Source organism: Marmota marmota, unplaced genomic scaffold, assembly GCF_001458135.2.
Source record: "Marmota marmota marmota unplaced genomic scaffold, marMar, whole genome shotgun sequence".
Taxonomy (NCBI): Eukaryota; Metazoa; Chordata; class Mammalia; order Rodentia; family Sciuridae; genus Marmota; species Marmota marmota.
In genome coordinates this window covers 457,176-480,746 of record NW_026000051.1, presented here as the reverse complement: position 1 = coordinate 480,746, position 23,571 = coordinate 457,176, and the positions used below count along the sequence as shown (strand labels likewise).

The window sequence follows — 23,571 nt, the reverse complement described above, 5'->3', positions numbered from 1 at the left end:
CCCACCCTCCTCTGCCCGGCGACCCCGGCTCTGACGCTTGCGGGCGCCAAGGCGGCTCCCTGGCCTCTAGTGCCCGGTAAAACCCATCGGGCGGTATCCACGAAGCTGACATCTCATCGGTAAACCCCTTTCGCATCCTGCACTGCCCCCTTCACCCTGGGAGTAAGTTAGAATGAGACCCAGACGGGAGTCAAATCCCAGTGTCTAACCCAGGCCTGCCCCTTCCCACCACCCTGGCCTGTGGCTCCACGATCCCAGGGGAGGGAGGGGGCTGAGTCCTCAGCCAGACTACAGGCCTCTAGATCACGTTCAAAGGGCCAAGGTCACACCCTGAGACCTTCCTCTGAGGAAGGGGGCACAGGTGCTCCTCTCCAAGCAACAAAATGGCCAAGGCTGGGAAGCTTGGGTGCCTAGGGAGCCAAAAGCACCCTGCCCACCCCACCCTTTGTTGGTAGGATTGCTGGGGGAGGACTGAGAGATGGGGAGATGAGGGGCGTGTTCAGACTATAACCCCACAAACCAGGCCTGCTACAGTTTCCTCCCTGGCCCCAGCCCCCACACACCCTGGTCTTTCTTTCCTGGGATGGTGAGGGTATTATTCTAATTTTGCAAAATGCACAGCAGCTAATTAAGTCAAGGAGCCCCTCGGCTTTCAAGTTCTTTTGCATGTGAATGGGGGCTGGTAAATCCCCAGCTCTGGCTTTGGTGGGGGGTGAGGGGGGACTGTCCCCAACTCAGGGTTAATGAAGTGGGAAAGGAGTCTCTCATAGCCTCCTGCAAACAAAACCCCCCATGCAACAAACCCTGCCCAAATCCTACATGGATTGACTTAAACCCAGGGGATAAGTGCTTTAAATTAATCTCATTGAATAAGAATGAGACCAAACAAAACTCTTTAAAATCATATTAAAAATCTATCAAAGGACAACTTGCACCGGTGTGCTTTTCATTTTGTGGAAGTGGAGGAGGCAGACTGGAGCAACCACCCTTACATTTACACAGCCGCAGTGTAAATCACAGACACGTTCTCAACTATGTAATTGTCCTTGTACCTCAGAGGCGATTTCATATCTTACATTAATGAAGAACAAGGCTTCCCTACAAGTTTATAATTACAATATCTTAAATTGTCCTGCATATCCCATCTGTAATAATAACCTCACAACCTTAGCTGTAAGGTGGGCTTCTGCTTTCATCCATTTAGAAGGCCAAATTGGTTTCCCTGTTTCCAGCCCTGGGGGTGGGTAAGTCTTCATTTAAAGGTGGGGGAGGACCCCCAGCAGAGGGAACAACAGGGGGTCATGAGAAGTTGCCTTTCCTGCCTTCCACCAGAGCCTCTGGAGCAACAGGGCAGGGCGACAGCTGGCAGTTTAGATGGCCACTGGCCCTCTGGCCAGAGAATCTAAACTGCCTACCCCTGTGGGCCCTGCCCTGGCTCCCCAGTGGAGGAACAGGTAAGAGGGGTGAGCGGTCCCGCCTGCCAGCGTGCTGAACTGAGACCTGCCTCCGGAGGCCCTGTCTAGGCCCCTTTCTCCCACAATCTCCCCTCCTTTCCCCTGGGGTGAGGGGAATGAAAAAAATCAAAGGAGCCCACTGGGCTTTGTCCACTGTCCTCTGCCAGCCTTCAGTAGCCTGCTTGCATTGCACCCACAGGCTTAGTTACTCACCAAGAGCTATGTGCCCTTCAGTGCATGGGAACGGGGCCTTCAGAAGGTGGGCTGCGACTAGCGCTGCAAACAGGGAGATGTTCTGGATTCCAAAAAGGCCTTCTTCTGCCAGCCCACAGGGAGAAAAGTTTTAAGGCCACAGCATTACAGTAAATGTCCAAATTCTCTGTGACTCTAACATGGCAACCAGGCTTAAGTCGTAAATGGGTAAGTTTGGGAAATTAGAAAAAAAAGGCACAATTAAAAATACACACAAAATTAGAACTTGTGCAGTGGAATTAGCCTAAATCTTTGCCTAATTGATGTCTGAAATGTATAATCTGTCAGGAGCCATAATAAGAGATTTATCTTAGGGTTATTTAAATTTAGACAATATTAACCCTAAATCTGCTAAATCCGTTTCTTTATTAAGAGGGTGGTAGTATGTTGATTTTATTTAGAAGCACACAACACGACATCTCTAGTGAGACACCCTCACCTGATAGTGAATTAGATGTTCGAATTAAAGTCACCACAGTTTGAGAAGTTCTGACAGTGCTTCCGGAGGACTGAAGGACTCTGCAAGTCCCCCTGGACAGAAGGTGTGCTGGGGGCTCACACTGGTGGTCCGGACCACACGTGGCATCCTGTTCTCACAGCTGGGTCTCAGCCGTGAAAAGCTGGTTCCTCCTGTTCTTGTCCAAACCATGTGAAACACACCTACCGCTGCGGCCAGCCAGGAGGTGGTGAGGGGCCCTTCTTGCCACCCTCTCCCAGTTCTCCTGGAGCTGCGGGGTCACTGAAGTGCTGCCTCACTCTGTCCTGGGAAAGCCACGGAGGGTCGGGCCACAGCGCAGAGCAAGCGCAAGGAACAGGCGGAGGCCTGAGTGGGGCCTGGCTCCCGGGCTGTCTCTTGTGAAGCCCTCCCATGTCCAGATCTTACATTTACTGGGAAATCAGTACGCTCCAGGGGTCCTCTTTCAAACCTCCCAGAGACACAATAGTGGGGGGCAGCTAGGGTCTGGGTCACAAAACAAAGACCCCAAACCTTTCTTGAAGGCAAGATGGGATTTGATGGGAAGAAAAGCCCAGGCCTTTTGACTTGAAAGGCAAGTAATAACAAGGCAACAGAGAGCCGGCCAGCCTCCGAGTGAGTTTTCCCTGCGCAGGAAGGGAAGTCCACACACCAGGTGACGCTGTGGCGACAGAGGGCCTGCCATTGCAAGCATGTTTGTATTCTGACCCAGACTTTATGGTTCTTCATTTAAAAAAGCATTTGAACATAAAGAAAATAATTACTTGACAAATACTTTTTTGTACAAACTCAAGTCCAGTTTTTAACCAATTCACATCATTCATGCCAACACCAGCATGGGCAGGGCAGAGGTTAGGGTTAGGGCAGGGCAGAGGTCAAGCTGTGAAGCTTCTTTGGACCAGGACACGGGGTGGGCGAGGGGAGGGTGCCATCACTGCAGACCGCGCTGGTGCTGGGCGTCCGGCACTGAGGAGCACCTGTAAGACCTCTCTCTGGCTAGCGGACCTGCTGGCTGCCCCTCCCCACTCACTCTATCATGGTTCCTCTACCCAGGGGTCAGGGCTGGCCCTGACGTCTGAGTCCTGGGGTCTGGGTGTTCAGGGAGAGGTGCCTCCTCTGATGAGAACAGGCCTCAGAGCCACTCGGAGGCCTAGTCCCAGGGAGGAGAGGAAGGGCTGCTGTCCTCAGTTGTCTCCGGGTTTTCTGGCTCCAGGGTAGTTCTGTTTTCCCTTGGCTACAGGTTTCCTGATGGCTTCGCCTTCCGGCCTCCTCTCGAAGCCTCCAGGCCACTTGCATATTCAGAGCGCAGGACCTGGGCGAGATGGTGTGTGCTCTGGGTCTTCTTGCGAAGGCCGGGCCTGGAAGACAGGGACAGCAGAGGGAAAGAAACTTTAGTATGCTTTCCTCCTGTTTGGAAAGAGGCTGGCGCAGCTGGCCCTGAGACGGAAGCTGACATTTCTGTATTAATAGAAGTGCAATCCCTTCAATGTGCTTGTTTTGATATTCTATGCACCGGAAGATTAGATACGGCGCTGACAGATTTTCATAATGGTGCAAAATATCATGGCATTTTAAAAAGTGAGGCTTTGTTCTGTGTTGTTTTTATGAGAAGGAAAAAAAAAAAAACTCTACATCCTCAAACTCTGATGGCAAATGAGGCGTGTGATATAGCAGTCTGCCAAAGGATCAGAAAACCCACCAGAAGACTCAACAACACGAAGCCATGAGACCTGTCGGTGTTCTAGTGACCTTGACACAGTTCAAAGTACCCTCTGGGTGCCGGTGGGCCTTGGCACCAGGCTCTCTAGGACAGGAACTTGCCAGGCCCACCCGTCCTGCCAGGTCCAATAGGAAGGTGGATGTCAATCACGGATGTCCATTGCTGCCAGAAGATTCTTAAAATCGTTTCTAACCTTGAGAGGGTGGGCTCAGGGTGCAGCCTGCCAGCACCTGTGTGGAGCCTTCCCAGAGGGGTAAGTCCTAATCCACGCTAACAGCTGAAAGCCATTTCAGATGCTGAACTGTGCTCAAGACAGCAGTCTCACAGCTCATCAGAGCAGAGGAGGAAATCCGTGGAAGTTCAACGACACACAGAAGAATGGTTATAAAACTGTAGAGCAGAGTGCTTCCCGCAGAACAAGAGCAACGTGCCCCTGAGCCTGCGCCAGCAGCCAGGCCGAGCAGTGTCCTGACAGCGTGTCCATAGCCCTCACCAAGGGCAGCTGACACGTGCCACTGTTTTGTTTGCTCTAATAATCAGAAGATGAAATTGATTGAAATTGTGGTCAAAATAAATTAAACAGGATTCCCCTGAAACCCAAGAATTTGAAACAAGACCAACACTACACTATTAACCTGATGCAGGACGGGTGGCGTGGTGTGTGTGCTGGTGCCCACCCTGCAGGCGCTGCTCTTCACCACGACATGGGGGAGGAGGCGGCCACCTGTGCTGGGAGAAGGCCTGGAGGCAAAGCTGAGGGGCCAGGAAGGGGGTTCAGGGCAAAGAGGAGATGGGCAGCAAGTACTCCCTGCTGTGCACGTCCCCTCCCACAGTCTCACTCCATGGCAAGGACGACTGTTACCCTCACTTGTCAGGTGAGGACAGGAAGACTCAAGGAGGGGAATCTGTGAAGACCAACAGTCAGCAGACCCAGGGGCTGACGTGGACACAGAGCCCACGTCCGCTCTTCCCAACAGGCTGGCCTTGCAGGCCCAAGAGTGGCAATGACCAGGCTCTGAGGTGGGGAGTCCTCGGTGGTTTCGAGGGGCTGCTGCAGTGAGGGAGAGGGGCAGGAGCCAGTGACGGCGGAATGGAGGAGAGCAGGACAGGGGACAAGGGGCCCGGGCTCTGCACCTCAGTTCCCTCATCTGAAGAGCGGGGACACTGAGGACGGAGCTCGCAAGGTCTCAGAGGACTAAGCAGGCAAGTGCTGGCTTCTGACCGGCAGGCAGACCACGGCCAAGCAGGGCCGCGAGCACTGGGCGGGGCGCTTCTGAGCGCTCCCCACCTGCTTCATCTGTCTGCACCCGACGCCCTTCGTCCCTGCGGCGGAGCACACGCCCTGCTCCCAGCTGAAGCTGCCACCTCTTGTGCTTGTAGTTTATTTTTAGTCAGGTTACATGACAGACAGAGTGAAGGGGTTCTGACAGGAAGGAGCGCTCTTCCCTCCCTCTCGTTTGAAGCCAGGTACTCACAATGTGTATAATTTTAAATGTAACAACCTGACTTTCAAAATATGCAAAATTTCAGTCCAAATATTCTCCCCAGCATGAGTTCTAGCACTTCAATGATCGCTGCTGCCACTGCTAAAGCACAGTAATAACCCAAATCTCACCGGGTGATTGATGCACTAATTGCCTACAGACACGGTGTGGGCTGGGGACACCTCTTCAGCCCAGGGCGGCAGGCAGTGTGCAGTGCTGTTGGCCTCTGTCTACCAGGCAGAGGCTACTCAGTGTGCAAGGCCCATTCCAGGCTGGGGACACTGCTCAGTGGCAAACCAGGTGCCCAGCACGCTCAGCCCCTGCCCCCCTCCAAAGGGAGAAGAGCGCCACTTGGGAGGCTGGCAGGAGAATCAAGAGTTTGGGGCCAGTCTGGGGAACTTGGTGAGACCTTGTCTCAAAATAATAAATTAAAAAATGGCTGAAGTGTGGCTGTGTGTGGGCAGAGGGTGAGCTCTGGTGGGCACGTGGAGCCGCCATACAGGGATGCTAAAAGCAGGGAAGGCGTTGGCGTAGCAGGAGGGTGACACCAGGATCACGTCGTCAAGGCTGGGGTGGCTCGGGGTGAACTGGGCACTTAGTGTGCACAGGTCTCTCCTCTGATCCTTCCCGTACCTGGAAGGAAGCCTGGGGGCTGGTCTCATATGCCCTCACTCATGATGGTCACATCCTTCTCTGGTCAATGTCTTTGACTCAACAAGGTGCAGAACCAGACACCCCTCGGTGGGAGAACTTCAGGCCAGCCCTGCAGGACCTCTCTCCCTGGCCAGCCCTGGTCCTCTCTGTGCTAAGGCCCCACTGAAAAGCTGAAGTGCAGATGGGAGAGGAAGGCTCAGAGACAAGCATGGGGCAGGCGCACCCCTTCCTCTGCCAAGCTACAGTTCTCCCAGAGACCTACCAACCTCCTTGCCTTCGAGTACCCCCACCCCTCACAGGCAACAGATCAGTTTATTTAACCAAGACAACTCCTAGCAGAGCAGACGGAAGACCTGCTACTGCCCCAGCCCAGGAGGGACCACACAGCACGACAGACTGATGCCACCTGCGCTGACAGGGTGGTGAAGTCAAGGCCTCACCAGCAGATCTACACCCCGCCAGATGGGCCACTGAGAGACTGCAGGCCACCTCTCCACTATGGACACACTCACAGGGGCTTCCCAGGTAAGAGGCATGGCAGGGCGGGCTGTCCACAGGCTGTCTTAACAGGGAGAGCGGCTGTGCTGGGAACGAACCCAGGCCTGACACGAGGCAAGGCCCCACCACTGAGCTACTTCCCCAGCCAGGTGTGCTCACCTGGAGACAGCTGGCTAGACTGCCCGCGGAACCGTCCTGCCTCAGCTCCAAGCAGCTGGGATCAGGCATGCCACCCCGCCTGGCTGCTGGTGGCACTTTTTTAATAGGTTAGGACTATAAATAAGTTTAGGGTCACACGTAGACAAGTCTTTGTTCTAGGATTTGAAGAGTATTTAAGTAGATTTTCTTCTAGTTTGCTACTGCTTTAATTTCACCTAGATTTTATGCTGCTCTGGGGTTGGGTGTGGAGAAGGAACTCTTTCTTCCCAGGAGTTCCCCACAACCTCACTGCCGGGTCAGCCTTCTGAGCTGTGAAACGCACGCACTCCAGGGCACTTCCTGCAGACTGAGCACTTCTCCCAGGCTTCGCACTAGGAGGCGCAGAGGACAAGGATGATGACGAAGCCGCAGCCTACCACAAACACTCAGGCAGATGCCAGCGACACGGGCTATGTGGGTTTAATGTAAAGCAAGTAAATCAGAGCCATGCCAACTGGCCATGCCAGGCGGGGGATGGTGATGGCCCTGGCTTGGCACCACATGCAGGCGCCAATAGGCATTTCAGTACTTTACCTTTCCAACAACCCTCCAAAACAGCTACTTGACTGGTGAAGAAAGTGAGCAGAGAGGTTAAGTAGCGAGTCCAGGTTACAACCAGTAACAGGAGAGCTGAATCCAGGAAGGTGGACCCCGCCCCTTGCGCACCTGACCACCATACCACGGTTCTCTAAACAAGGAGCAAGTTCCTTGCATAAAATATTTTTAATATAAAAACAATGTTTATATGGCCTCAAACTTCAAAACCTGGAACCCCCGGTAAAGTGCATCTTCAAAGTAACAGTGAATGATTTAAGGAAAAAAAAAACAACCCACGAGAAAAAACTCGTGTATGTCTAACAAATGCAGAGTAACTTTTAAGCTTTTATTTCCTCAATTTCTCTAATAAGCATTCATTACTTTTATAACTTGAAAAGCAAGCGCTCTACTACTGAGCCACGACCCTGGCCCCTGTATGTTAATTTCTTTTAAATATCTATTTTTTACTTGTAGGTGGACACACAATATCTTTATTTCATTTTTATGTGGTGCTGAGGATCGAACCCAGTGTCTCACACGTGCTAGGTGAGCGCTCTACCACTGAGCCCCAGCCCCGTATATTCACTAAAAAAAAAATTTTTTTTTTTTAGTTGTTGATTGACCTTTACTTTATTTGCTTATTTATATGAGGTGCTGGGAATCGAACCCAGTGCCTCACACTTACAAGGCAAGTGCTCTACTACTGAGCCACAACCCTAGCCCTTGTATATTCGCTTTAAAGGAGAAAAAAGTAAATAAATTTTGCCCTATGTTCAAATCCCAAGGTACTGTAATTTCTACTTAACAAAAACCTTTCTGCCTTTGGCTTTTAGTCAGTTTAATTTTGTGAGAGCTTTCCTCTTGTGCTATAATTAAACCACACTGGCAGAGGACACATTTTCCCATGAAGAACACTGCTTGTAAACAAATGATTCAGGGCCACAGCAAGGCCTGAAAGACCTGGCCCAGGAAGTGTGACCCTCTAACTGGAAGAAAAGCCTGGGTTCTGAGTGACTCTAGGAAGCAATGGTGACCTCAGATGACTTCAGGATGCTTCCAAGTTTCTCTGACGGCTTGTGCCTCCCTGGATGGAGGAGGAGGGAGAGGCAGTGATGCCCACAAGTTTTGGTGGCTGTCGGAGGACAGAGTAACAGGCACCTCTGGAGAAAATGTGACAAGTAGTGCCCCTGGGGCAGAAAGAACTGGGAAAAGAACCAGCAAGTACAGATGGTCTCGCCTACTGAGAGGAGCATGCTGACCCTCTTCAGTCACAAGGGAAGGAACCGTGTTGGGGCCCAGGACCCACCTGGGCTGGCAGCACAAACCTGTAATTCCAGCTCTGCAGAAGGCTAAGGCAGGTTTGAGGCCAGGGGCGATACAGTAAGACCCAGCCTCAAAACCAAGAGGCTCTTCACTTTAGGGTTCTGTGCGGCAGAGCTGTACACTGGCTGGCGACTGTCTCAGGGCCCCAGAAAACGCCCTGTGGGGTGAGCCCTGCTGCGGCCAGCAGACACAACAGCCGAAGTCCTGTGGACACAGGCACAGATGGACAAAATGTGAACTCGGCCTCACACCAAAGATCAGTGGAGAACAGAAGAGTACGAGGGCGCAGCTCAGACCAGGGCAGGCCAACGCCAGGCCACAGCCTGCGGGTCGTCGCTAACAGCCACTGACCTATTACTGGAAGGCCATGTGCCCCAGGGGAGAGCAAAGAGATGACAGTTAGAGGTGGCTGCATTCTGGCAGAAATGAGATTGTGAGAATTTTGAGTGTGGGCCACACGTGGCAGGTGGCGGCACTGGGGATGGAGCAGAGGACCAGAATTCTGGTGGCCCTGGTTAGAACCCCAGTTCTGCCACCCACCTAGCTGACAACCTTGGAGAGCCAGCAGCAAGGTCACGAGGGCCTGGAAGCAGGCAAGGGCGAGCACAAAGGCGGGGAGCTGCAGCAAGTGCAGAGCTCCGTTGGCTCAGGTCCTCCGGGGAGGCGGCAGGAGCCCTCTGACTTCCAACCACTTGCACATCAAGTGTTTTGAAACTGGTATGATGAGATTCTGGAAATGCTGAATCTAAGCGGTGTGGGTCAGAATCCCAGCCCCACGCCCCAGACCTCAGCTCCTGGGCCTGTCCTGTTTGGCATTCTTATTGATGGCTTGGAAGATATTTTGAAGCACACTCGTAGCTTTTGCAGATGGATGGAGAACACCCCCAACACCCCAGAAGACCAAAAGGGCCCATGTGATGTGAAGTTTAGCCCTTAGAAGGTACGGTGTGTGCACAGGAGATCCAGATGGCAAGTTTCAACCTGGAAGCAGAAGGCCTGAGTTTTTAATCCCGGCTCCTGCCCCTGGACGCACTGCAGCCACAGCTCCGGTCACTGCCACCAGGGCCCCATGTCCTGCTGCTGGGTGGTTTCATGAGTCAGATTCTGCAAAGAGCTGGGGCAACCTGGGCTGCGCTGAGACAGGCCCGGGAGGGTGCTGGTGTGGCCCTGCACACTGGACTCATCCTCCAAGTCTGGGCAGGGTGCTGATTCCTCCAGGTGTTTGATCACTTACAAAACGATCAAGTGTTGCCTATTAATTTCAGCAACATCATGAAGAGAGAAGGGGAGGAGGAAAGATGCCAGCATTAGACAGCCGGCACACTGCCCTGGGGACGAGGGGCTCGACACACCTGCGTCTGCACACCGTGTGCACACCACTTAGGAGCCTCACAGAGACCAAAGAATGGACAGTGACAGTGGTCAGCCTATCTCATTTTGGGGAGTTCTAGCAGTGAGCAGGGCCACTGCAGAACGGGCACCCTGGAGTGGTAAGCCCCTGGGATATGGACACCTACTGTGTGCGCCAGCCTACTTCACAGTAGGCTGCTCTGAGTGCCGGGGTTAAGGTCAAAGGCAGGAACACACACCTTTTTACCCCTGCACCCACAGGGAGCTGGGGGACACTGAGGGCTGCCTCCTGAGCAGCTGCACAGCCCAGGCCCTGAAGTGGGTAGGGATGCTAAGCCTGTGGACTCTGGGCTTCTCACCAGTCACTGAGGGTCTTGTTGGCCACAGGGGCCACACACATGCCCTCAAGAGAGAGGCCACTGCTAAAGAACTTAAAGCACATAGGCCGACTGGCTTCCACAGCACACACCTCGAGTGCAGCCCTGGGAGAGCATCAGAGTGAGCAGGGAGCTCCACCTTGGAGTGACACTCACACAACAACTGCCACCCTCACCAGGGCCTGCGTCCCCCTTGATGACTGATAGGGGCCAGAACAGAAATGACAACCAAGAAAGGTCACGAGGGGGGAATGGCTGTGTCCTTGGAAGGACAGGAGTGCCAGCCCAGGGCCTGCCTCCGGCTGCAGGCACCCCGTGGAGGGGTGGAAACGCCATGGGCCCCAGCTCTCCCTTGCTTCTCGCAGGTGCACTGGGGGAGGAGTGGGTGCCGGCGGCCCCAGCAGGGAGTTATTACCTCCAGTATGCTCCCAGGGGGGGCTGGCTGGGCCCTGCTTTGCCACCTGCCCTGACTGCAGGGCCGAGCGCACAGCGCGTGGCTCCTGCTGCCTGCAGGTGACCCAGGTGTGGAGGAGGCCAGGGTCACTGTGAGCCCTCTCTAATTGCCTCATTAGCCAGGTGGGGAGGAGGCCGTGCTTGTTCCCGAGGAGGCAGCAGCCGGTAATCGCACCGTGTCAGATAAAAACGAAATAGTGGCAGAAGTAAAAACTAACGTAAAAAGCTGCCCTGCAGAGCCGTAATTAAACCAGAACCCAGAGAGGACTCCCAGTGGTGTGCCGAGGGGAAAGCACCACCCGCTGGGCCCTGTGAGAGCTCCACACCAGCAGTGGACGTGTCAATAGACGCCTGAGCAACGGCATGGGCACTGTTCTCCCCTAGGGCCCCAGAGACCTCCAAACCTGTGTCTCCATCACCACCCGCCCTCCTGACCAAGGACACCTAGAGTGCTCTTCTCCACCATCCGCAGCTCGCCTAGGTGCAGGGAGGACCCGCCCTGACCAGCGCTGGGTTTTCTTGCAGTCCTGGGGATTGCAGGGGGGGTGCTCCACCCCTGGGCTGCAGTCCCCTGCTTCAGCCTGCGAGCTGGGTTACAGTATGCGCCTCGCACTCTTCTTTAAAAGGGCAGTTACCTTCAGCCGGCATCTCTCTGCTGTGCCAGTATATACTGGGTGCCCCATCACCTGCTCTGAGGACCATACTTTCCAAGCCCTGGGCTGCCCTAGGTCAAGTTCACGATCACCTCCATGTTCCTGATGGTGGACTGACTTCATTGAGCCGTGGCCTCAGGGCTGGGCCTGGGCGGTGCATTTGGTAGCACTCTTGAAGGCTGTGGCAGGCAGTGCAGAGCCGGCTCTGCATCCACAGTCCCCCAGTCCCCCCCCACCCCAGGGCTCTGCTGCTGGCCCTGGCTGGTCCTCTCTGGTCTCAGCTGAGGTGAGCGCTGCCTGTCTCCCTCACGGGGGCGGGGGGGGAGCAGGGCGACGGAAGCGAAGGCCATGGCGGTCAGGCCACTGAGTGCAGGAGACCTGGCCCCACACTTGCTCTCTCAGGACGGACTTGATGCCAAATGGCACAAGGGGTAAAGACAACGTCCCCACCAGGCAGGGTCTGCTGTTCTCAGGTTGATAATGAGGGCTCACCTTTCACATCGGAACACTTCCTTCCCCTTCTTTCACTTTAAGCACTTCCTCTCAGAATCACAGAAAGCTTTCAGTTTCTATTCAGCCCCTTGAAAACATGCTCTGAGCACCTACTGTGTGCACCAGGTAGGTGCTGGGGCCACAAGGAGCAGAGGGCAGGTGAGGCTCTGAGGGGAGGGACGACTCTAACCACACCCTTCCCAAGCACCCACTGTGACAGAGTGGCAGGGCATGAGGTGTCTGCCCACTCAGGCAGGTCAGGAGACTCAGGACAGTGAGGGACAGCAGGTCAGTGAGGCCAGGCGGGCTGAGGGGTGTGGTGGTCACGCTGCCTGTTTGGCAGCGACCACATGGGACCTGGAAGGAGACTGTCCAGAGCTGGGATGGCGCCCAGGGGTTGGGAGTCGCTGCGGTGGAGACAGGGCCGGGGTCAAGGTGGCTGGAGGGAGGCCGCAGGGGTGCGGGGAGCACCTTGCACCTCCCAGGGCAACGCTGCCCAGGCCGAGCACACGTCTGGCCTGTCTTCCACCGGATGTAACTGGCTCCATGCAATCAAGAAATTGTCCCTGTGGGCAGGATTCCAGGTTTGCATCAGCCAATGAGTGATATTAGGGCGGCTGTAAGTGCCACACAAAAACTGGCAGGTGAACTGCTCCTAATAACAAGAGCATTGCCTCCCAGGGAGAGGCAGCTGCAGCCCAAGACCAGCGTCCAAGGACCCCACTCTGTGCTCTCAAGGTTGTCCCTGAAAAGACAAGCTCAAGGGTGCTCAGGATGCTGGAGGAAGGAGAAAGGGCAGCAGTCACAGGGCTGGGGCCATGACCGTCAGGCGCCGGATCCTGTGTGGGATTCAGTACATTCAGTAACTGGTGCCACCCTAAGGCCCAAGTGCCTCTCAAAGGACGTATCTAAGTCACAGAGAGGCCAACTAACGTGCCCAAAGGAACACAGCATATAAGTGGTTCAGACAGGATTCAATCTCGACGTCTGTGGGAACCAACTCAGACGTCATCACCGTGTGATGCCCCGAGAGTTGGATTTAAGAAGCAAGAGAGTGGTGAGGCAGGGAGCTAACAGGGAATGGACGTCCCCAACCATTTACAGCGACTGAGCAGGTGAGGGTGAAAGTCAGAGAACAACAGAGGCTTCGAAGACCAAGGACACCAAGCTCAGGACTCCACAGCTCCAAGCTGAGCCTCAGTGAGCAGCACTTGAGACGCCCCAGTGTGATCCTTCTGCAAACAGGTGGGACCTGGCGGGCAGGGTCTCTGTAAGGATGTGTGCTCACTCTAGGAAGTAAAGCGGCTTCTGCACTCTGGAACACAGAGGTTGAGGAAGCGCCCTGCAGTGCAGGGGAGCAGCCGCTGGGGGTGCAGGTCCTGTGGGGACTGGGTGCAGCACACCTAGAAGTACCCAGGGAGGGCCCCTGATTCCGGATCCACCCTACTTGGAACCACCAGGTAACGCTGGGCCAGCAGGTCGGGGGAAGTTCACATAAATAAAGTAAGACGTTGCTTTTAGGAACAATTAACAACTGAGATCGTTGTCTTCCTATCATTAAGAAGGGAGTTGAGGTGGGGAACAAGCTGACTAGCTTCTGACAACTATGCTGTCACTGGGACAGCATCAGGGAGGCAGAGGGAAGCCCAGGTGGCACTGGTCCGGGGCACTGCAAGCTGAGTGCCTGTCTGGGGAGAGAGCAGCGCTGGGGGTGGCTGTGACCCCCAGGAGACCTGCAGTGATGCTGAGGTCCTCAGGTGCGTGGTTTCTACATGCTGGGACTTTCTCCAGAGGGTGTGGGCAGATGAGGGAACCAGGGCCCTGTGTATGCCTGCTCCTGGCCTCTGGGCACGTTGTGCTCACTGGCCAGCAGACACTGTGGCCCTCACCAGCACATAGTGCTAGGTGTCATGGCTCCTGCAAGGAGGGCAGCTTGGGTGGAACGTGTCCTCTTGTTCCCCAGGAGCTGTGGAGCCTACTCGGTTTCAAGACAGGCACTGCTCCACAGAAGGAAGGCGCTGTTCTGTGCCGGATGTTGCTAAGGGGCCTCTGAATATCTCACCAAAGCACCACTCTGTGTGTGTGCGGCGTAGGTGTCTGGGGAGGGGCCGTGTGGACAGGTGTGTGTGTCGGTGTCAGAAGAGGCTCTGTGGCTACGACTGTATCCCTAGGTGCAGGGAAGACACTGCTCCCTTTCAGAACTGAGGCCTGGAAGGTGACAGACATCTAGTTATTAAGAGCTCATTTGGAGACATTATTTATTTCCTTGTTCTAAAATGCGGTGGAGTGAAGGGATAAAGGTAAGTGGAACGCCAAGTCCCTTTCATGTTGAGTGGAAACGCCTGATGGTCAACAGTCCTCGGCCCTACCCTCAATTCACACTTCAGCAGCTTGAACTCCCTGCCTGGGGTGGCAGGGAGAGGGCTCTGGCTCAGTGCGGTGGACTTGGAAGCCGCACTCTGGAGAGTGGATGAGTGTGGACGATTCAGTGCTGCTCATCATCCCCTCACAGAACACGGGAGCCTTCTCTTTCCTGACAGATGGATTCAGAAGAGGCTCAGCATGGCAACTGTGGCCAAGCCCCATTCTCTGCGCCTTGTGAGGTGTAAAGGACTTTTCTTTCCAGTCCTTGAAAAGGAGCAATCTGCAGCTGCCCGAGCCCGACTGAGGTGTGACAATCTGCCAGGTCTCTGCCGCTCACAGTGGCCACAGTTACATGGTGCGTGTGCAGGGGCTGCAGACATTCCTCCCCAGGAGCAACAAGGCTCCCCAGTACAGAAGGTGCCCGCTGCATCCTCAGGAAAGGCAGGGTGGGGGAGTGGGGAGGGAAGGGCCTGGCGAAGAAGGGCACAACGGAAGAGGTGGCTAAGCAGAGTGGTGACACGGCAAGAACAGAGAGCGGCACTGTCACGGCCGAGTAATCCTGTGACACACTGCTGTCACTCACCACCCAGCTCCCTGCCGCGCCAGCCAGACATCAAAGGCCACCCCACACCATCTTACATGCTCCTTATCAGCTAATCAGCCCATTCTTTCCTGAATAAAGCCCTGTTAAATCCCCCGCTCACAGGGGTATCATGGTCTTGGTGCCCATCTGTTAGCCAGGGTCAGCTCAGGCAGGAGGCGGCAGTTGCTCCCTCCCTAGCGGCTCCTCAAGGTAGGACAATGCTGCCTCAATCCCCTGCCCAACTGCCTCCTGCTTTGTGTCCTGGGGCTGGGGCCGGACAGGATGGCCGCTCTGGGCAGAGAGGCGACTGTCTGGGCCAACACTTACTTGTGAAGTTTCCATCCTAAAGGCAGATCATCTGAGAACAGTTAAGATGTGGGGACTGTTTGTGTTCTCCAAAAGCAAAATATACCGAGGCACTGTTTCTAACAGTGGTCACTGGGCAGGTCCACTCCCGCCTCCTCAAAGAGCCAGCGTTGTACAGTGGCAGGACATTCAGGCTAAACGTTCACGCTAGGAGGCCCGTCAGACGTGGACTGGGGAGCCCGTGGTTTCGCTGCAGTATGTGCTGGTACCAGTGACACTTAAACCAAAGACAGGGACCCAAGTCTGGGGCGCTGGAGTCCTAGCCCAGCCACAAGGCCTGGCGGTGGAGCGAGGAGGGGGCGACAGCACACAGCACGTGCAGGACTCCACACACCTGCCTCTCAGCACAAGCAGGGCCTGGTCCTACCTGAGAGGTCACGTGAGGAAGAACCCTCAAGTTCCGAGCCTAGAGAGGCCTTGCCCGCGGGTCATCCAGCCAGGCACCTCGTTCCTCTGCCTTCTAGCTGTCTGACTGTCCACTTGGTTTGAAAGGTGTACTCACTTGTGTCACCTGATCTCAAAACCACCCCTGGAGTAACTAACACGGGCTTTCTTCTCCCTTTTGCAGGTGAGGAGACAGAGGCTCTGAGACACTGAGCAATGCACATCAGAGGGCAACTGAGGTCCATGTGCCCCGACTCTCAAGCTGTCATTCCACACGGGTTCAGGCAGCAGCAGGAGAGGCCTGTGCCCACTCCTTCCCTGTGTGCCCTCAAGTCACAGGGCTGAGAACAGTGTGCTGCCTGTGCCCGGCTCCTTGCAGAGTACTTGTGGGGTCTCCAGAGCTCCAGCTACGGCAAGGGCTGGGCCTGGTGCTCAAAGAACACCTCATCCTTGAGGAGAAGACGACTTTCTAATGAAGTCTGATGGGTGGTCGTCCTGGTACTGTGTGGCCAGACGCAGCCCACAGGGGCAGCACCCCTTTCTGGGCCTTCTCCTACCAGCTCTTGCTGTTCGGGACGCTCTCTTTTGGGGGAAAGAGGATGAGTTCACTGCTCTAAGCCCTCAGCACCAAGGTGTCTTAGCCCCGCGTGGGGCCCAGCCCAGCATCAGCCCCTGGGGCCGGTGTGCTGCACACCTGGGTGTCCTTGGCTCCTGGAGCCCAAGGCTTGGCACTCATCCTTCCCATCTCAGGAGGACAGGCCTGTTATCAGGGATAATCACAGAGTACTCCAGGAATCCACTGCCCGGCCCCGAGGCTCACCTCCACGAGGACACGAGGACAACCTGTGAGGGCTCTGTGCTCCACAGCCCCCACTGTGCGGGCCTGACAGAGACGCCAGGGAACTTCTGGAGGACTGGGTGTTTTTCCTCTTATTTCCGGTGCTTATTACATAGAAATAGGCGATCCTAGTGATAATTCACACAAAAAACAAATACGAAGGCATGCTGGGCCACCAGTCCACTGCAGCACCTCACAACTCCTTGGTGCTGCTCGGATCCACCGGGCTCAGCTCGCCCTACCTTTTCAGGTTTGCCCTCCTCTTCTTCGCAGTGGAGACACTGAGATTCCTGGGTGCATCTCTGAGCCCAAAGCTCTTGGCCACGTGCCCAAGGTGGAGGGATCGTACGTGGAAGATGTGCTTCAGCTCCCTGGGATACGCGGCATAGGCGCGGATGAAGGACTGCAGGGCTAGGAGGGATGAGAGAGGCTGTCAGGACTGGGTCCTGAGGTCCCACAGCCCCCAGACTGCTGCGTACCCCAGGTCTTTATCTCCCCAGGCAACGGAACCCAACCAGGACGGTTATAACACAGTTGGCCTAAACCTATACTTCTGCGTATATTTAAAATTCCTAAACAATCATAGTCACAATTACTTGATAAAACCAACACAATCTCTGATTTTACTTCAGAGTTTGTAATAATCCAAGGGCAGAGGACCCTGTTTCTTTTCTGGGTTGTGGTCTCAGGACCCAGTGAACACCTGGTGCTCAGCAGGCACTTGACAAATGTTGTATGAATGAATGAGGTGAGAATGGGTGAAGAAATGAAGAGCTGATCACACAGGACATCACCTTCTTATAAAAATGAGGGAATTGTTAGACAGCTACATTAGGAAAATTCTTTTCCTGATTGAATTTGCTGTGTTGGTTAATGCGTGCATTTCAAAATTCAGGAAGTTAAAAAGGCTTTATCATTCACTATGAATATGACAGTGCTTCTTGGCACCCTGTCCACACTTATCACCACCCAGACCCCGGTATGTTCATGAGATTTTAGGACCAAGTTCTTCCAACAGTGTCCAGGACTGACCAACACAGCATGTCTAACTCACTCAAAGAATGTGTAAAACAGAAAATGAAAAAAGAAATGAGAAAAATTTTAAAGGAAAATTATTAAATATCTAAAACAGTCCAGGAAATAGTCTGCCCCAAGGATGGCCAGAGGTAGGAGAGCTACAGTCCCACTTGAAGTGAGGAACAGGGGTGCTTCCTCTGGACCCCAGCTCCAGCCAGCAAAGAGCCAGACCTGGCTCCCAGGGGCTGCAGCACCAGCTTGCCTCTCAACACTCCTTTGGGAAAGGCTTTCCTGTGTGCAGCTCCTGACTGTCTCCCAATGACGCTGGAAACTGCTGCCTGCCCCTGCTCAGGCCTGCAGGGTAGAGGGGCATGTTCTGAAGCGTGTTCTGCGTGCCACCACTGCCTGCTATCCTTCCAGACCCTGCTCCCACGAGGCAAGCTGGAGCCCAGCACTGCGCGGACGAGGAGGCAGCACCTGCCAGCCCCCCCTCACCTTGCCTGCTGAGCCACTGGACTGGCAAGTTTGCCCACAGCTTAGGTGCAATATCCCAGCAGCACCTGGAGATCGGCGTTTATGAACAGTAATAAAAAGTGTCATTTTAACAGATCAGCTCCAGGAAGGATCCTGGGAATCCATCAAAGCTCTATTTACTGAGCAAAGTGAACTCCTTTTCCCAATCGATAAGAAATAATAACCACGGCAACTCCTCGGCACCCCTCTTAAATCTGTGCTCACTCCCTTTTTAATAACCAGGGACTAGCTTTTTCAAAGAGAATCTTTAACACTTCAAATGGACTGCACTGCCTGGAGGGTTCTGACATGGGGCTCCCAGCCACAGAGCCACACAGCCCTGTCCTCGGAGAGGAATGCTGCCCCACCCTGGCGAAGGCCAAGAGGTGAGCGGCTCTACCCTCCCTCCTTCCCCCAACCCCAATCCTTACTCTGGTCTACAACTCCAGACATAGACAAGAAAAACAACAGCCTGCACTTTAAAAAACAGGGTCACCCCGGTGCTGGTCCAAGGCCTCCTCACTTCCCACCACACCCCTGCACAAGCAGACAAGCCCTAGGCCCCCACCTTGCTCATCTGGTCCTCCTCGTATCACCCTAACGCCCAGCACAGGTGTCTGTCCCAGGAGACGAAGTTGCCCAGTGCAAAGCCTCACAGGGATAAGGAGACTGCCAAGCATGGTGGGAGAGCTTCCTCCCAGACAGGGGGCCAGGCAGCATCTCTTGCTGCACACCCTCACCGACTCCTCGTCCTCCAGGGCCGCATCTCACCGGGGACACCAACAGTGGGCAGTCCTTGTGGACTTGTGTGGACTCCTGTGCCAGGATAATTCAGAGAGGCAGGGGTTTCTGATGCAGCCAGGTAGAAGCGGCTCATGCTGGCAGCGTCCAGAATGCGCAGAAGCAACAGAGCTGTGGCACCAACACAGCAGAAAGTGGAGAATTGGAAAGGAGATGTTTATTTGGGTGGACACATGAAGCTGTAGGCAATGAGAGTGGAGTCCACAGCTGCTGCAGATTCTGATTTCCAGACAACTACCTAAGGTGCACAAATTAGGGGGAATAGACTTAAAATAACCCACATGGACATCTGTCCTTCTTCAATCCTGACATCTGGATCAGGAATAGGGATATCTCACAGATGATTCCTAAGATGAAGAAGGCAGACAGGGACAGCATCACAACTGCAGGTCAACCCCAGCTCCTCAGGACACCCTTTGGTAGGAGGTGGGTGGGGACAGGCATGTGCACCTTCCCACCTTCCCACCTGAGGTCGACAGCGACCATTCCCAGAGGATGCAGGAAGGAGGCACTCTGCTCTGACCCTCCCGGAGACACAGGGTTTGGGAAAGGGCCAGTTTGCCCTGATCCCAGGGACCTGCCATCCCTGGCATGGGTGTTCTGGGCTGAGAAGTGTCCCCTCTAAGAATAGGCAAAATGCCACACGGGGGTCCTGCTGTCCAGGGTGGCCTAAGATGGAAAGGAGTAAGCCGTAGGAGCAGTGGTCATGGGCCACCAAAGGACCCATTTTTGCTCATTTTTGCTTGGGAGCCTGCAGTTCAAATGCATGCTACCACTCTTTATGGGACCTGGATCCCTAAACTAAGATTAAAGAATGAGAAAAAAACAAGGTAACTGCTCCTAGAAGCTGGGAGCAGTAAAAGCTGGCCACACCTGGGCTGGTGGCCTCCACATCCCAGCAACGTGGGAGGCTAAAGCAGGAGGACTATCACGTTCAAAGCCAGCTCAGCAACTTAGTGAAACCCTGTCTCAAAATGAAAAATAAAGAGGGCTGGGGATGTGGCTCAGTGGTTAAGCGCCCCTGGGTTAAAACCCCCAAACCCCACCTCCCCAAAAAAGCTGGTCACTAACAGTGACTGGGCTGGAAAACACAGGAGACAAGCGCACTGGGCCCCATTTCTAATAGTGTCCTGTCATAAAGGCAAAGCAAGCACCATCACTCATACAAGACCACTCCGAAATGGCACAGCAGGGAGGCACGGCACCACCCACAGGCACAGAGGCCGACCTGCACTGTGTTCAGTTCCTGAGAGGCGGCAGATGCATGTGCATTCCCGGGCCCAAGGTCCCAAGCCAAAGAAGCAGGGAGAGAACAGAGAAAAGCCAGAGGCTGAAACGGGTGAGCAGACCAAGCGAAGGGCTGGCTGTTCCCACCACTTCCAGCCTTCGAGGAAACTGATGATAAATGAGGGAAATGACGTATTCACTTCCCTCAGCACATAATGTTGGGGAGCAGCCCTGCTCACACATCCTTACAACAGGAGAAAAGTAACTCTGCTTGTTTCTTTCTTTCTTTTTCTGGAACCAGGGATTGAACCCAGGCGCACTTAACCACTGAGCCATGTCCCCAGCCCTTTTTATTCTTTGTTTTTAGACAGGGTATTACTAAGTTGCTGAGGCTAGCTTTGAACTTGTGATCCTCCTGCCTCAACCTCCCAAGGCGCTGAGGTCACAGCTGTGGCACAACATCTGCTGCTTGTTTCCTGAACATTCTACAGGGTGACACACCATGACCTGCTGGGAGGACCCAGGTGGCTCCATCAACCGCAGTCTTGCCAAAGTCCTCAGAAAGCACAACACCAAAATCCAAAGATGGTGCGTGGGCCTGCTCTCCTCTCCATTGAGACTGCTGTGGCCCTGGACTTGGGCTGGCTGGCAGCCCAGATTTGATCAGAGGTGGCAACTCTGTAAAGTCACACTGCGACAGATATTTCTTTCCTCTTTGAAATATTCCAGAACTCAGAGGTGACTAGGAAGACCCCTAGGAATCGCTGAGTTCACTTTTGGAGATGCTAAGACAGAAAAGACTATCCCAGAAAAGACTAGAAGGCTACGTCCTACCCGTAATGACAATTACAGGGACTTCATCTTTCCCCTTGTGCATTCTTTCATGATGCGCTAAGGTAGATGACAGTTACTTGAAATAACTGATAACCTGCTGTGAGATTTTGGCTCAGTGCTGGGAATGGAACCCAGGGCCTCATGCATGGGAGGCAAGTGCTCTGCCTCTGGCACTTGTTTTATTCACCTGATCCCTGATGGCCACACTAGTCCATGCCCAGTCTCCTGATGGCTGCCCCTGCCCCCAAGGGCCCTGTCTCCCCAGAAGCCAGCTCATCTTTCAGGACATGAGCCTGATCGTACTGTGTCCCTGCTGATAGCCGTCTGATGCGTCTGTTCCATTGAGAGCCAAACCCCAAACCTTAGCGCCACCTCCAGGCCCTCTGTGACTCCACCTCCCCACCCTCCCTCCTTGAGCTCAGCTGCCGGGTGGTCCCATGCCTGGAGCACCCTTCCTTGGGACACGGAGCTCATCCTGCTCTTGCTCATCTTGTTCTTGGGTTCCCCTCCACAATGGGTCGTAATCGGAGCCTCCTGTTTAAGAGGCAGGCTGTCTTGCGGCCCCTTCATCCCCTGCCCTGCTCTACTTCCCCACAGCCCTCACCGTGCTGCCACCAACTTACTACCTTCATGCTTGCTGCTGCTTCTGTGCCCACTAACGCTCTGGCTTCACGGGGGTGAGGATGTCTGTCCTGGTCCCTCATGTCTCTGAAGCACCCCGAATGGTGTCCGATTCAATAATTATTGTTGAATAAATGATTTAAAAAGACACTTCTATTTTTAAAAAATATTTATTTTTTAGTTGTAGTTGGACACAACACCTTTGTTATTTATTTTTATGGGGTGCTGAGGAGCGAACCCAGGGCCCTGCAGGTGCTAGGCGAGCGCTCTCACACTGAGCCACAACCCCAGCCTCAGCTACTTCTATTTAAAAAAGAAAGAAAGGGTGCCACAGAGTTTTTATAGTGGTTAGCCTGTTGGGCATTTTTCTCAAAATCGTGGGTAACTAACAGAAAGAACTCTGCTTCTTCTACTCGAAGGAAGGCGTGTCAGCACAGCGACCATTGCCAGCCAAGACATTCCTCCACCCTGCCCAGCCCACCCAGCACTGGCTACCCGGGTGAACTGCTCCTACAGAGGGTCTGGCCACTGCCAGCATGCCACCTTCCATGGCCCACGCCCCCACAGCACAGGCCACTCCTCTGTGCATCTTCAAACAGGAACTGTCTGGATTGAACACTTGCAGCCCGGGGCTTCACTTCTAATTTCCACCTCAACTACTAATTCAACTGATGTGTCGTATCTCTTCCATTTAGTGTTCAAAGAAGGAAAATGGATCCCCAAGTTCCAAGTTGTAGACTTGGGTCAAAGCTCTGGCCCTGATGTAAGCCAAGGTAAAGCCTCATTTGTGCACAGGATGGGGAAGGGTGAAATTAACATTTAATATCACTCTAAAGCCCCTCATGTCTGCTTCCAGGCCTGCAGAATCACGGAGACTGCAGGCTTCACAGGAAGCAGCGATGGCTGGTGCCTCTGCACCCGAGTGGGGGTGGGAGTGAGGCTGGGTCAGCACCCTGCTGGGCTGGTCCTCCACAATCACCTGCGAAATCCACTGACCTTTCTTTGCCCAGGAGACCGTCCTCTCGCTGGAGTGCACGTAATCTTCAAATACTGTCTGCAAGACTGTGGCTCGCTCACGGATTTCCTGGGGGCCAGCAGCGTGGGATTTCTGGGAGGGTGATGGAAGGATTAAAGGAGAGACAGAGTTGAAGTCAGGAATAATGAAGCAGTTTATAATAGATTTAATAACAGTAAAACCACACAGTAACCACCCAGGGGCCAACGAGGGTAATCCTCTCAATATTACTAGGGAAAAAAGAGCTATCAAGATGTTGAAGTCAAGCAAAGACGCGGGTGGCTTTGCGAGGGGCAGACTGGGTCTGTGTGTTTATTTACTTACTTTTCCTCATGACCTCTTATCACTCATGTTCAAAACCAAAGACCATTGGAGACACCCTGGAATTTTCCAATTTAGCATTGAAAACACCACTGAATACAAGCTGTTTTCAAATAAATTTCTGTAAATTTTCTCCCTTCCCTCCCACTCACCAATTCCTCTCTAAGGGCATTCCAGTGACCTCCTGAAATTCAGCCTTAAAGTCACTGCTATCCTGGGTTTGCAGGGCATACTCCCTGGATCCCCAGAAGTTTCCTGTTTGTTCCTAGAGCCAGTTCCCTGCAGCCCATCACGGACCTGGCTTTCACAGCAAGTCTGGGCCACCGTAGTACTGTTTCCACTCACAGACCCACAGATGGAGAAGGGTCATGAAGGGTAAAATTACTTCCTTTTCATATTTCATAATACCAGAGAAAAGATTTACTTTTTAAATATCTCCACTAAAAAGTAGTGCATTTTGTCTCCTATATCTTAACACAAACACAATGCTTCCTACTGAAGGTGCATTTGGGATTTGAGAGCACAGCCTCCCGAGCCTTCGAGGCCCACAGGCCAGGTGATGCCCACCATGAAGCGGTGCCCACGTGTGGCCCCACTCACACCCCAGCCTCACACAGGCCGCGGGGGAAAGTCCACATGGACCTAGGCTGCCACCCTCACCTCTGGAGCATGGGGTATGTGTGGACACCCCTGGCTCCCTTCCACCCTTCAGGGTGACTGAGGAAGAACAAGGGGGACAGGTGAGAGCCTCTCTCTGGATAGACACT

At 53.9% G+C, this 23,571-nt stretch overlaps 2 protein-coding genes across 2 annotated transcripts in view; one reads left to right on the top strand and one right to left on the bottom strand.

Moving 5' to 3' along the window:
* The window catches only part of Barhl1 (BarH like homeobox 1), a 10,138-nt gene extending 7,689 nt beyond the window's left edge, over positions 1 to 2,449 (top strand). Inside the window, exon 6 of the mRNA XM_048812786.1 lies at positions 2,424 to 2,449. Coding sequence (XP_048668743.1) covers positions 2,424 to 2,449 — 26 coding nt within the window. The remainder of the gene's footprint in view (positions 1 to 2,423) is intronic.
* A 427-nt stretch (positions 2,450 to 2,876) lies between these two features.
* Positions 2,877 to 23,571, bottom strand: part of Ddx31 (DEAD-box helicase 31) — a 59,946-nt gene continuing 39,251 nt past the window's right edge. The window contains exons 18-20 of the mRNA XM_015497402.2: positions 22,465 to 22,576; positions 16,698 to 16,866; positions 2,877 to 3,539 (exon numbers count right to left, since the gene is read on the bottom strand). Coding sequence (XP_015352888.1) covers positions 3,416 to 3,539; positions 16,698 to 16,866; positions 22,465 to 22,576 — 405 coding nt within the window. The 3' untranslated portion in view covers positions 2,877 to 3,415. The remainder of the gene's footprint in view (positions 3,540 to 16,697; positions 16,867 to 22,464; positions 22,577 to 23,571) is intronic.